At 41.7% G+C, this 15102-nt stretch overlaps 1 protein-coding gene across 5 annotated transcripts in view; it reads left to right on the top strand.

The window, feature by feature from the left end:
• The window catches only part of CPSF3 (cleavage and polyadenylation specific factor 3), a 39358-nt gene that overhangs the window by 1557 nt on the left and 22699 nt on the right, over window positions 1-15102 (top strand). For 4 of the 5 annotated variants that reach the window (XM_072771145.1, XM_072771147.1, XM_072771149.1 and 1 more), the window contains exons 2-7: window positions 2990-3053; window positions 4599-4696; window positions 6470-6598; window positions 7989-8166; window positions 9295-9384; window positions 10581-10731. In XM_072771145.1, the coding sequence (XP_072627246.1) occupies window positions 2990-3053; window positions 4599-4696; window positions 6470-6598; window positions 7989-8166; window positions 9295-9384; window positions 10581-10731 (710 nt within the window). Of the gene's footprint in view, window positions 1-1634; window positions 1654-2989; window positions 3054-4598; window positions 4697-6469; window positions 6599-7988; window positions 8167-9294; window positions 9385-10580; window positions 10732-15102 lie in introns of those variants that run through there. The other variant, XM_072771148.1, reaches the window with a different exon arrangement.

The raw sequence follows: 15102 nt of genomic DNA, 5'->3' as shown, positions 1-15102 counted from the left end.
CTAAAAATAGTGTAGGGCAAGGGTGTTCCAGGCAGCAGTAGTGGCACATGTGAAGAGAGTGGTCGTAGTTGTGGCCAGTTTCCTCATGGCTGTGACTGAAAGATGAGCAGATGAGGTGGGAAAGGGACCCAGGGACCGGCTTGTATACCTACTAAGGAGTTTGGGCACTTTTCACGCCGGTTCTAGAGAGCCAATGAACGGTTTAAGCATCCATGAGATACAGTGGGAGCTGTGTTTAGGAAGATCACTCCTATCAGCAGGGTAAGCAGATGAATAAGAGTGGATTCAGTGGAGAGAATCCAGGAGGATGGAATTGAAATAATCCCAGTAAAAAGCAGTGAGAGCTTGGAATGAATGAAATGAAAGTTGAGTTGGAAAGAAGTAGGTTTCAGAGAGTAAGGAATTGAAATCTTTACAGTTTCGTAGCTCATCAGATGTACTGGAAGGGGCAGCTGTGGAGAGGAGTGTAAGGATGTCTTGGATTTCTAGATGGAGCAACTGGTAAACGATCATGGAATTCACTCGAGTTAGGGAGCTGGGGCAGATTTGGAATAAATTTGGGAATTCTCTTGTTTTATAACAGCTTTATTGAAATATAATTCACATACCATACAACCCATTGAAAGTGTACAATTCAGTGGTTTCTAGTATATTCACAGAGTTGTACAACCATCACTACTGTTTAATTCCACAACATTTTTGTCCTTCCAGAAAGAAAGCCTGTCACTCCCATTTCCCCCAACATCCCCAGTCCCTGGCCACCACTACTAATTTTCCTTCTCTACAGATTTGCCTATTCTGGACATTTCACTTAAATAAGGTCATATAATATGCAACCTTTTATGACCAATTTCAGTTTCTTTTACTTAGCATAATGTTTCCAAGGTTAAAATTTAGAGGAGTTTTTAGGCACTTGGGAAGTATTTGTTGAGATTGAGTGCATCTCAGGTACTGCAGCTAAATAATGAACAAAATAGACAATGTCTGTGCTCATATGGAGCCTTCATTTTCATGGTGAGAAACTATAAATAGGTAGAGTAACTTCATGTAGTTATGTTACGATAAAGTTGGTGAAGGGCAAATGAAAAGAGGGGTCAGAAGGAGGCCTTCGCAGGTGGCATTTGGACTGAAACCCAAAGGATACAAAGAAGCCAACCATGTCAGTATCTGAGGGATAATCCAGGAGAAAAGCAAGTACAAGGGGTTTGAGGTGAAAATGAGTTTGGCGCATTTGAATTTAAGGTGTCTGTGTGCTAGCCCAGGAGAGACACCTAAACGCCATTCAGAAGCCTCTGGGCTACGGATACAGACTTGGGAATCATGATTGTGTCAAAAACGTGAGACTGAAGATCAGGAAACCTGAGAAGTGGGCCAGGGAGAGTACTTTGCGGTATCAACATTGGAGTGTGGCCAGAGGCCTCTGAGTGCGAAGGGACCTCCAGAGGAGAACCAGGGAGACGGATGAGAGCACGAGGCAGAAATGCCAAGGGGGAAGCGCGCAGAGAGTGACTGGGGTCTAGGGGTGCCAAGCTGCTGCGAGAACCAGAGAAGGATGGGAAAGGCGATTTGCACTTAGCAACAACGAGCCACCTTGCAAGCACAGTTCCAGAAGAGTGGTTGGCAGAAACCGACCGGTGAATTGAGGGAGAGGAGGTGAGGAACCAGCCGCAGGGAGTGTGCACAGCTCTCCTGGGAGGTGGTGGTGGGGAAAGGAAATTAGAATGCAGGGATTTTAATTTGGGGGTGAGAAACCTGTAGCACGCCTCAGTTGTGATGCTAAAGTAGACAGGAACGGAAGTGTTCGCCTGGCTGTGGCCAGGTCCTTGGAGCACAGAGTGTGCAGGGTGGAGAACACTGGTGGCAGGATCAGCCTTGAACAGAAAGAGCTGTATTGTGTCACCACAGGAGAACTGGAGGGAGACCAGATGGAGGCAGGTTGACGTTGAGAAAATGACACATGCCCTCTGTTTTGATGCTAAGGAGGCCCCGCCGCAAGTGAAGAGGGAGATAGGAGGTTGGGAAATGTAGGAATGGGGACAAAGTTTGAAACACCTGCTGTGGCAGAGAGAACTGAGCCCTGGACACTTCAGAGGTTGCCTTGCAGGCCAGTGAAAGTGGGGGACCCAGAGGTCACGGCAGCGCCAGGGTCCTTTGATTTTCTTTATCAGCATCCTGCTTTGCGGCAGGATCTCCAATTGGGGATGGAGCCATCTCGTGTGTGTCCCCTCATAAATGGGCTGAGTTCCTTGAGATCAGGCTCCAGGTACTAGCGTTTCCACATCTGAGCCACCGAGGGTACAGTGCTTGGTGTTGAATGAGTGAGTGAAACATTACCTAGGGCAGGTGGGAAAAGACCTCAGAGAAGGTGAGGGGCTGCAGCAACAGCTGAGGTTCAGCTGCAAGGGCATCTAGTGATAATTGGAAATTAAGGCTGTTTTATTCATTTAAGAAGAAAGGACAATTGTTGAAATCCAGGGCATCCAGGATCCTGAAATAACAAGCTCGAGGGGAAAGGGAGTGACAGGCACAGCTACAAATAAAATAAATCTATTGAAATTGAAGCATGTAGTGAGTGCGTCTTAGGCTCTTAAAGACCGTGAAAGAGTTTTGAAGTGCTTATGGGTTTACAACTTAAATGCTGATCCTAGAAGTATGATCACATAATCTACATAACTGAGATTTCATTTCCATTACCTCATGATTTAACCCTAACATTTAGAAGATTGAATTTCACTGCGGGCTTCGTGCATCTGTACCATCTCATCTCGCCATCTTAGCAGCTGCAAAGTCCCGAAAACTCCCAAGGATCACTTTCCATCTTTTCCCACATTGTTACTGTTCTTCCCTATATTTGTCGTTTCTCGAATTCTTATCTGCATGAGATAAATGCTGTCATCAAATGGGGCATAATTTAAATTGTAAAAAGGTTTGGATTTATTGGGCTTGACTTTGTTTTTAATCCTCTTTTCTTCTCTCCTTATGTTTGCAGTGGCGCTGGACAAGAAGTAGGAAGATCATGTATTATCCTGGAGTTCAAAGGAAGAAAAATAATGGTAATTATTTTGCAGTCAGGTTAATAGTATGGCTCTGTCGTACTAGTAGATCCTTTCCAGGGGAAGAGATCTTTTGGGGTTAGATCTTTTCCAGGACTGTGGTTCTCTCCTTAGCGCCCAGGAAAGTGTCATAGTTGGTATATGTAGCTTAGGCTATAAAACATTATTGTGAATAAATAATATACACTAGGGCTAAGTAATTTGACAAAACAGTAGGTAAGCTGAGAAGATGTATTCTAAAATTGTAAGATTGTCAACTATGTCTCCTGAACTGTTGCTTCTTCAAGGTCCCTTTCACTTCTGGGGGGTCGCACCAACCTAACTTCCCTCCTGACCCCTGTGGAAGAGAGCCAAAGAACTGAATGCTCGAACACACAGAGCTCCAGCCAGCCCCATGTAGCCTGGGATGATAGAGCCCTGCTTTGGAAGCTTAGATACTGACATTTACATCAGGGCCGCTGACCTTGGGCAAGGCAGTCTGTTCCTCTAAACCTGTTTCCTTATCTAAAAGAGGGTTTAGAAGCAATGATTTACACAGTCCTCGCTAGAAAGGCACGTCAGTGGCTCATCGTGTTCTGTGATTCCACTTCTCTGCTTTTTCCCATTGTTGAAGAATAGGCACGTGTCAGGTATTGTCTTTGTAGTCATTTATTGTATCAGTCATTTTGGGGTAGTAATGCCCCCAAAATGAATTGGTAACTCATTAATGACTGACTTTGAAGAACTCACTCCCTAATGCCTTAAAATACTTGAATTTCGGGCACCTGGGTGGTTCAGTGGTTGAGCGTCTGCCTTTGGCTCAGGTCATAATCCTGGAGTCCTGGGATCAAGTCCCACATCGGGCTCCTCACAGGGAGCCTGCTTTTCCCTCTGCCTATGTCTCTGCCTCTCTCTCTCTCTCTCTCTCTCTGTCTCTCATGAATAAATAAATAAAATCTTTAAAAAGAAAAATACTTCAGTTGCCCTAATCTGGTAAGTTTCCCATTTCTGATCATTGGTTTCTCACAGTAGCCAGAGCCGGTAGTAGCAAATCTATGTAAACAAAATGCCCATCATCTTCTCATATCAAAGTTTTTGGAAAAGAGTTCGTGCATTGTTAGAGTGACTACAAAAACTAGCTGCAAAGAAGGTGCCTGGTATCCTGTGAGCCGTATTTTATATTTGGGGAGTTAGAATTGTTAATGTGCAATGTTTTTTTTTTTAAGAATTTATTTACTAGAAAGAGACTGAGAGAGCACGAGCTAATGTGCACAGGTTGGGGGAGGAGCAGAGGGAGAGGCAGACTCCTCGCTGAGAGCCGGGAGCCCTATGTGAGGCTCGATCCCAGGATCCTGAGATCATGACCTGAGCCAAAGGCAGACACTTCACCAACTGAGCCACCTGGGCACCCCAGATTTGCTATGTTTAGTAAGAATTGCATTGCAGGTGTTACTGTATACAGTCCATCTCAATTATGTGTGTCAAGGATTTGTTTTAAATATTGTCTATTAAATAAGTGTTAATAAAACGTGTAGGAGATGGTAATCCTTTCTTCTGTCTCTGCAGCTAGACTGCGGGATCCACCCTGGCCTAGAAGGAATGGATGCTCTTCCATATATTGATTTAATTGACCCAGCCGAGATTGATCTCCTGTTAATTAGTCAGTAAGTTATTTTCTTTCTTAACAGCACTGTTTCTCAAGAACTTTTACTATAAAGGTCGTTATCAGATTTTAAGATTCTGGTGTTTTAAAAGAGTGTTTTCTGGGGTACCTGCCTGGCTCAGTCAGCAGAGCATGCAACTCTTGATCTCCAGGTCATGAGTTTGAGTCCTACATTGAGGGTGGTAGAGTTAATTTAAACAAATTTATCTTGGGACACCTGGGTGGCTCAGTGGTTGGGCACCTGCCTTTGGCTCAGGGCCTGATCCTGGAGTCCCGGCATCAAGTCCCACATCAGGCTCCTTGCGTGGAGCATGCTTCTCCCTCTGCCTATGTCTGTGCCTCTCTTTCTCTGTCTCTCTCATGAATAAATAAATAAAATCTTTAAAAAAGATAAAATAAATTTTTCTTTAAAGATTTGTTCATTTACAGAGAGCACATGAGAATTGGAGGGAGAGGAGCAGAGGGGGAGGGTGAGAGAATGTCCAGCAGATTCCCCACAGAGCCTGACAATGCAGGGCTGATTCCAGGGCCCCAAGATTATGACCTGAGCCAAAACGCGGGTGCCCTTAATAAAAAGATTTTTTTTTAAGATTTTATTAATTTACTCAGGAGAGACAGAGAGAGAGGCAGAGGGGGAAGAGACACAGGCAGAGGGGGAAGCAGGCTCCATGCAGGGAGCCCGACGTGGGACTTGATCCTGGGTCTCCAGGATCATGCCCTGGGCTAAAGTCAGCGCTAAACCTCTAAGCCACCAGGGCTGCCCAATAAACAGAATTTTTTGAAAAATATAATAAAGGGGCACCTGCGTGACTCAGTTGCTTGAGCTTCTGACTCTTGGTTTCAGCTCAGGTGGTGATCTCGCCTTGGGATTGCCCTCCAGTTCTGCACTTGGTAGGAAGTCTGCTGGGAATTATCTCCCTCATCTCTCTCTCCCTTACCTTCCTCCGAGGCTCCTCCCTCTGCTGGTATGTACTCTCTCTCTAAAATAAATTTTTAAGAAATGTTAAAGATCATTCATTCATTTGAGAGAGCTAGAGAGCACCAGTAGGGGGAGGAGAAGAAGGAGAGGGAAAAGCCGACTTCCCACTGAGCAGGGAATCCCAACGTGGGACTCAGTCCTAGGACCCCAGGTTCATGACTTGAGCGGAAGGCATATACTTAACCGACTGAGCAACCCAGGTGCCCCTAAATAAATAAAATCTTAAGAAATAAATAAAATAAAAGAGTATTTTCTACTTGGAAGCATATTGCAGACATCTAAGACAGCACTTCATATTGGCATCATAGGTTAGAAACGCTTGCTATAAAAAACATACTCTCCTACTTGTAGAGTGAGAAGGAGATAGTGTACACCTTGGACCACTGTGAAACTTGAAACCAAGAAAGCCCTTTCCTGGAATATCTCCTTGACATCACTATCCTTGACACATTTTATAGGAACTTCATTTGTAAAAAGTGACATGTTTCAGCTTCATGGCACTAAAGCGCTTGTTATAATTCTGGCTGTTGAGAGGAGGTTTGGGTATGTTCTTTCTTCTGTAATTATCACTGGCAAGTATTTTGATGTTTAAAAAATACTTTTGATATCTTCTTACACTAGAACTGGATGCATGCATTATTCCTTCCTTCTGCAACAAGATACCCTTGGTGTTCTGAAAGTATCCATATGCAACTATCACATAGGACTCTGTACAATGAACAGTGATTTCATTTCATAAAGTATATGGTGGATAGTATTTTAAGAACTAACAGAATCATTTTATTTCTTTTTAAGTTTCCATTTGGATCACTGTGGAGCTTTGCCCTGGTTTCTACAGAAGACAAGCTTCAAAGGAAGAACATTTATGACTCATGCTACAAAAGCTATTTATAGATGGCTTCTTTCAGATTATGTCAAAGTCAGGTAAATTGCTCTATTAGGTTTATACAGGAATTTCCTTCTGTAGAATACATACAATTTAAGATATGGATCATTATTTGAGAGAGCAGAGTGAGCGAGCACACAAGTTAGGGAGAGAGAGGAGCAGAGGGAAAGGGAGAAGCCGACTCCCCGATGAGCAGGGACTTTGATGCGGGACTTGGTCCCAGGACCTTGAGATCAAGACCTGAGTGGAAGGCAGACACTTAACCGACTGAGCCGCCCATGCGCCCCTTATTTGTCATTCAATATCAGCTCCTCAAATACCCATCATGTGCCAGCACCTTCCTGGCTGTAAAGTCCTTATGAAGTTTTTACATCCTTAAATCTTTGTAATTTAGGTGAATTATAAGATACACTAACAATATTCTATAAACAGAATTTTATGATTTTATTAAAATTTAAGATCAAGTACATGATACAGTGATATATACTGAAATCGTATTTTAGATTATTTGATCACAGCAATTTACTCTCCTAAGTGAAAAAGTTTCCTAAAGGAAGTTTTTTTTAGTTGTAAGAGGATAATCAGGAAAGTTAGAAGCATTTTTGTGATACCTACAGCATAAATTATTAGCCTTCAGGAGTTTACCGTTGAGTGTGTACATTCCAAAAATAGCAAAGAGGCAATTTGTTATCTTCACATGTAAATAGACAAGAATGGAAGAGTTACCCTTAGTAATTATACTGCCTACCACTTAAATAATGCTAGCATGTGCAGACGCAGTCCTCACTTCTCAACATGTATTAACTCATTTCATCTTCGTCTCGACTTCATGATGTAGATTCTGTTATGAAGCCCATTTTACAGGTGGTAGAACTGAGCCACACAGAGGTTAGGTGATGTGCCTGTGGTGGTCATGGTAAGAGATGAAGCTGGGATCTGGACCCAAGCAATCTGGCACAAGAGTCTGTGGCCTTAACCACAACCCCCTTTTGCTTTTTTGGAAGTACATTACCATAATTTTCAGGAGAAAACTTATACTATACCTCGTAGAGAAATCTTTTCACATCCTGATGTGAAACTCTGCTGTATTTCAGTGTACTTGAGTATATGAGCGAGTTGATCCTAACAAGTATTGGGGCAGGAAGAAAAACTATCATATTGAGAAATACTATGATAAGAGTCCGCTGCTTTAAGTTATTGTGTACTTTGCTTAAAGTCATGCTTTGTAGCTGTACACACCAAACTTTGATTATAATTACCTAGTAAAAAAATACACAAAATGTCCAAGAGATTGTAAGTAGCATAATCCATACAGTGAAAGAACTTTGTGGCTATTTTATTCACAGATAGTCTCTTTGAGTTCAAAGAGTTTTTAAAAAATTTTTTTACCTGTAATTTTCTTCTGTGTTGACCTCATTAAATATTTAGTAACATATCGGCAGACGACATGCTGTATACAGAAACGGATCTGGAAGAGAGCATGGACAAAATTGAAACTATCAACTTCCATGAAGTTAAAGAAGTTGCAGGAATCAAGTTTTGGTGTTACCACGCAGGCCACGTTCTGGGAGCTGCCATGTTCATGATTGAGATCGCAGGCGTGAAGGTACTCTTGCCCTGGCAGCTTCCTTCCCCAGAGAAATCCTTGCAGAGCTTTCTGTCCCTGAGTGACACCCAAGGAGATTCCCTAAGACTTGTGAGGTGTCCAAACCTGAAACATGGGATAAAAATTGATATTTTTTCCTTTTAAATATCACAGGTCATAACCCCAAGGTAAGATTTCCTGTTTCAAGATTAGAAATAGTAAAGTCAGCTTCTCTAAAGCCTAAAGTTTCTTCACAGGACCATAGGATTGATTCCTTTCCAGGGTCCTGTAGAAAAATGATGTGGGCAGAGCTGTCTTTGTGACTGTACTTGTTTCACATTAAACCGTGATTAGGCATTTGTGTCGTCTGGGTGTTCTGGGATACACATGTAAGCCTCTGAAGATGGGCGGGGGGAGCTGCATGAGTCACGGGTGTTAATCAGAACAGATCTTTGCCACCATCCTATGCCACCTAAGGCATAGATCGATGACTGCACCAGCTCTTACCCCTTGTGCATGTTGGAGTCATTTAGCCTGTTTATACTCATGGTGTGGCCCTGGCCTTTTTTTTGTTTTTTTAAGTTTTCTAGATGATTCCCATGTGTAGGCAGAACTGAGAATCAATGCTCTAGTGCAGTACTGTCCCAAACTGTTAGCAATTACTCATACATTTGAAATGTTTGCACAACGAGTTGTACTGACTGTTGCTGCTAAATCATTTATTCTGTTTGCTCAGAGGCGCAGAAAATAGCACAAATGCAGATCTGAATTCCCATGTGAAATTTGATGCATACCCTCCCATAATTTTTCTCCACTCTAGATGGTTTTTCCATATACCTTAGATTTCTTTCCTCATCATTCCCTTTTTGTCTCAGGTGTTCAGAGCACTTCTCAGGATTATTAATATGCAGGTTGTGCATGCTGGGTGCATCTGGGAGTGTATCATTCCCCCAAGTTAGAGTGAATATTGAAACACTGGGTGGTTTGTGTAACTGCCCTGAGATATACACTTTGAATTAGATACAAATATTGCATCTAAATTTCATCAGTTGTACTAAACTTCACCTTCAGATTTTATGAGCTAGATATATTCACTAGGAAAGCAAACCTTCCAAAATCCTAACTTTCTCACTTTATTTTTTTTCACAGCTTTTGTACACAGGCGACTTCTCAAGACAAGAAGACAGACACTTAATGGCAGCTGAAATTCCTAATATTAAACCTGATATTCTTATTATTGTAAGTATTAGTGCTGTGTTTTCATTAGTGCAATGTAAGCAGAGTTTTTTCTAATGGAAAAAATGCCACATTTGCATAATATATGTTATTAGATGTAACCGTATTCGTTTTTTAATTCTTTTTTTTTTGTTTCTCTTAGTACAGCTCTACCTTTTTGCTGTTCAATATGTTAACTATAGTCTTGTATCAGAGATGATACAACACCTCCTAAGTATTTTCGTCTAAGAGAATTACCCCAAACTAATAGAACGTCTTAAGAGTTGTATAGAATGATGTGACCTTACTGCCTTTGCCATGGTTACTGTGTTTCACCTTGTAGCACCCACTAACTTTATATGTGTGTGTGTTGTAGCTGCCTACTAGTTTGCAAGTCACAGGAGAATAAAAAATTAATTGTACAGAGTTTTTGGTGAGGGGTAGGGTGGTGGTTGATGAGGAACAAATTAATAAATGTGTATTGGGACAGTGAGGTCAGGGATTAGGAGAGCGATCTTTTGGACTTATCATACATAAAAGAATATTAAATATATTTAGTTCAAGACGGAAGAACTGTTTCTCCCTCATCACCTATAACATCCCCAACTACCCAAGTAGGAGAGACCCCAGCATATTGCTATCCATAAACAAAATATAAATGAATTCATTTTCACTCAGCTAATGGTACCCTGCATATAAATTGATCTTAATTTAAGGGAAGTTTTGTGGGGTTTGTTTGTGGGTTTTTTTGACCCTCAGAAAAAAAGTTATTTTCATTATATCTGGTTCTTTGGTGCAGTACTTCTCAAACTTTGATGTTGCATATGAATCATCCTGTCATTGTTAAAATACAGATTTGGGTTCAGTAGGTCCAGGCTGGGGCCTAAGATTCAGCACATCTAACAAGCTCCCGGGAATGCCCATCCATGGAAAGCAAAATGGTTTAAAAAATAAAAAAGAATTCTCTTGAGCAGGGAAGATACATTTTTAAGTTTTTTCCTGTTTCCTTTTTTAAAAATGTCTTAACTGCTTAGCCAGATTTGAATTCTGTCGTTTTTATTTATTCTTCTTTTCAATTAGTATTATAACAATACATGTTCAAGTAAATGGCATGTCAGTGGGGAAATGAATCACTTTGCTGCTGCATTTTATTGATGTTTAACTTTTGTTTTCTTTGGGAATCATCAGTCTTGGTCTCATACTTCTAATGTGTTATTTAGGAATCTACTTATGGGACCCATATCCATGAGAAACGCGAAGAGCGAGAAGCAAGATTCTGTAACACTGTTCATGACATTGTAAACAGAGGGGGCAGAGGCCTCATTCCTGTCTTTGCCCTTGGAAGGGCTCAGGAGCTGCTCTTGATTTTAGGTATGCCTTTTCCTTTTTATTGGGGGATTCTCAAAATCTTGGGAGTGTCTTTCTGTCAAGGTAGTTGCTTGGTTTTGGATCGGTTATTCTGCCTTTCTGGACTTCGGTTTCTGTATCTAAAAACATGTGGTGCCCAAAGAAACAGTGACCCTTGGGCACTGCTACTGGGAATATAAATGGTGTCCTTTCTGGTTGCCAGCAGCTTCAGAACACCCTGCAGTGAGCCTCAGGAGTCCTAAAAATATGTCACCCTCTGACCCAACAGTACCATTTGTGGGAAATAAATGATACAAAGAGAATTTTATCAGTAAAGGTATTCATCATTTTGGTATCTTTTTAAAAGACATTTGTTTTGGGGGGTCAGCAGAAGGAGAGAATCTTCAGGCTGACTCTCCACTGAGCACAGGCCTGACTTGGAGCTTGATCCCATGACCCATGAGATCATGACCTGAGACAAAACCAAGAGTTTGGCTCAATTAACTGAGCCACCCAGGTGCCCCATCATTTTATTAAAGAAATATCATGTCAGGAGATCCCTGGGTGGCTCCGTGGTTTGGCGCCTGCCTTTGGCCCAGGGTGTGATACTGGAGTCCCGGGATCGAGTCCCGCGTCGGGCTCCCTGCATGGAGCCTGCTTCTCCCTCTGCCTGTGTCTCTGCCTCTCTCTCTCTCTCTCTCTCTCTGTGTCTATCATAAATAAATAAATCTTTAAAAAAAAAAGAAAAAGAAATATCATGTCAGTAAATATCACCTTGTAAGAAAAAAAATCACGTCACAGATGAGTAATTTTATACTTTCACGTAAAATATTAATCGGACCAAAAAAATTGGAGTTTAGAATAGTATGTACTCCAATCCTAGTTAAAAATACACAAATGACTGGAAAGATGTTAAGTCATCCACTTTCTCACTATCCAGATTTCTTTTTTCTCCTTAAAGACTGTGTATACAGTTTCAGTGTGAAGAACTAGAAATTGTCACATCAGGCTCTTGCTCTCACCTCCATCTGTAGGGTGATGAGGATAAGTCTCTCCCCATTACACTGAAAAGGAAAACAAGGAAAAATGGAGTAAATGACCCCAACTTGAGCAGCCCAGGTGGCTCAGCGGTGTAGCACCGCCTTCTGCCCAGGGCATGATCCTGGGGACCTGGGATCAAGTCCCACATCAGGCTCCCTGCATGGAGCCTGCTTCTCCCTCTGCCTGTGTCTCTGCCTCTCTCTCTCTCTCTCTCTCTCTCTCTCTCACGAATAAGTCAATAAAATCTTTTTTTTTTTTTTTTTAAAAAGACCCCAACTCAAAAGCTGGTCTGTGAGAGAGATTGGACGTAGTAGGAGCTGCATTTTCTGCATCTCCTAACCCAGTCCAGTTTTCTCTTAGTCCTTTTTTCCAACTGCAAGTCAGATTTATCCTTAGAAATCCTTTTTTTTTTTTTAAGATTTTATTTATTTATTCATAAACAGAGAGAGAGAAAGAGGCAGAGACACAGGCAGAGGGAGAAGCAGGCTCCATGTAGGGAACCCAACGTGGGACTTGATCCCGGGACTCCAGGATCACGCCCTGGGCCAAAGGCAGACACTAAACCACTGAGCCACCCAGGGATCCCCTATCCTTAGAAATCTTGAGCTAAAAAGTCTCCATAATAGAGGCACCTGGGTGGCTTAGTTGATTGAGTGTCCAACTCTTGATTTCAGCTCAGGTCCTAATCTCGGGGTTGTGAGATTGAGCCCCACATGGGGCTCGGTGTTCAGCAAGGAGTCTGCGTGAGTTTCCCCTCTCCCTGTTCGTGTTCCCTCTAAAATAAATAAATAAGACCTTTGAAATAAATAAAAAGTTTCCATAACAATGTAATTTGAAGAACAAAAGGAAATTGGGAAGGGGAAGTCACGTTGTTATCATCAAATTGGGTTGCCAGATTCAGCACACAAAAATACAGGACACCCAGTTAAACTTGAATTTCAGATAAATAATATTTTAGCAGAAGTGTCTCAAATATTTAACATATATTCCTATACTGAGAATCTTTTGTTTTTTTTTATCTGAAATTCAAGTTTAACTTGGCATTTGGTATTTTTATCTAGCAACTCTACCATCAGGGCATATATTATGATTTCTTTTATGAACCAGGACTGCTCTATGCGATTGGTTGTTCCCTTCCCCCTAAATTCTCCTTTATGATGTAGTATAATAGAAAAAGGATAGACATTTAAATGGTTTCAAATTTTGTCTATTTTCTAGGCACGTGACTGACCTTGGGGCAAGTTATTCAACTTTTCTTTAATATTTAAATTCATCCATAAAAATACACATAAAAAATAGGAGAGTTTAAGTTAGAACCAGGCTAATTTTCTTGAACTCTTTAAAATATATTAAGCAAAACAAAAAGGCAATCTACTGAATGGGAGAAGATATTTGCAAATCATACATGTGATAAAGGGTTAATAGCCAAAATATATAAAGAACTTACACAACTTAAAATAAAAAAACAACTGGATTTTTAAAATGATCAGAGGACTGAAAGAAACATTTTTTCACAGAGGACGTCCAGATGGCCAACAGGCACATGAAAAAGATGCTTATATTACTTATCATCAAGGGAAATGCAAATCAGAACCATAGTAAGATACCACCTCACACCTGCCAGATTGGCTATTACCAAAAAGACAAAAAAAAAAAAAAAAAAGATAAATGTTGATGAGGATGTGGAGAAAAGGGAACCATTGTGTACTGTTGGTGGGGATGTAAATTGGTGCAGCCACTGAGGAAAACAGTATGGGGGCTCCTCAAAAAGTAAAAAATAGAAATACTATACAATCCAGAAATCCTACTTCTGGGTTTTTATCCAAAAAAAATTAAAATACCAATTTAAAAATATACACGCACCCCTCTTGTTGCATTGTTTACAAAAGCTAAGACCTGGAAATGACCTAAGTGTTCAATAATGAATGAATGGATAAAGAAAGTATAGTGTATATAGACAGTGGAGAATATTACTTCACCGTAAAAACGAATGAAATCTTGCTATTTGCAACATGTATGGACCTAGAGGGTATTATGCAGTGAAAGAAGTCAGAGAGAAAGACAAAGACTGTGTGATTTCATTTACATGTGGAATCTAAAAACAAAACAAATGAACAAACAAAACCAAATAGAAACAGACTCATAGATACAGAAAACAAATTATTTGTTACCAGAGGTGAGAGGGCTTAGGGATCGAGCGAAATAGGCGAGGGGGATTAAGAGGTACAAACGTCCAGTTATAAGATAAAGAAGTTATGGAAATGTAATTGATATACAGCATAGGGAATAGTATGTGATAATGTAATAACTTTGGTGACTGATGGTGGCTAGACTTACCATGGGGATCATTTTGTTGTGTTTAAAAATATTGAATCACTATGATGTACATGTGAAACTAATAGGATATCGTATGTCAATTATACTTCAATTTGGGGGGGAAAAATGTTAGCCTAGCCAGGGCCAGGCACCTAGGAGCCTGAATGTCTCTCCTGCTGCTCCGCTATAGCCTCCGCCTTGCACTGGAGCCAGAGCAAAAGAAGGACCAACGTGTTTTTTTTTTTTTGTTTTAATAAAGATTTTATTTATTTATTCATGAGAGAGAGAGAGGCAGAGACACAGGCAGAGGGAGAAGCAGGCTCCATGGAGGGAGCCTGACGCGGGACTTGATCCCAGGACTCCAGGATCAGGCCCTGGGCTGAAGGCAGGCACCAAACCGCTGAGCCACCCAGAGATCCCTGACCAACGTGTGTTACATGAAGAAGCACCCTTTCCAACCAGAGGCTGCATCCCAGAGCCTTGGGCCATCTGTTGGCATCAAAGCCTAGCTGCCCACATTCTGATGTGTGACCTTGCATCTTGGGCAAGGGGTTTGGTATTTCTGAACCTCTATTCCTTCTGTAAGATGCAGATTGTGCTCTCTCCCTGTGGTTGCAGACACCCTATGTGAGTCCTACTCAGCACGCCTGGGGAATGTCAGCCCCTCTGGTGCCGTCAGCCCCTCTGGTGCCGCTGGCCATCCCTGCCACAGAGCTGCAGGGCCTCTAGGGAAACTAGGGAGCAGAAGCTAGAGCCTCCGCTACAGGCAGCCTACGGCAGGCTCATTGACTAAAGCAAGACGGATTGTACTGAAAAGTATTGGTGTTCCCAGACTGTCCAGGAAAATTGGGAAGCAAGGATGGAACAGGACCCCTCCTGGGGGCAGGAGGCGAGATCCACAAGGAATGAGTCCCAGGAAGGAGGGTCCGCTTATTGTTACATGGGTATCTGCAGGTGGGGCCCAGCCCTGTGAGAAACCAGGTGCAGAGCCATGAAGACATGGCCTACTATAGAAAGCACCAAAAGGGATCTGAGAGA

This window comes from Canis lupus, chromosome 12 (assembly GCF_048164855.1).
Source record: "Canis lupus baileyi chromosome 12, mCanLup2.hap1, whole genome shotgun sequence".
Taxonomy (NCBI): Eukaryota; Metazoa; Chordata; class Mammalia; order Carnivora; family Canidae; genus Canis; species Canis lupus.
This window is presented reverse-complemented; position numbering and strand designations above follow the sequence as displayed.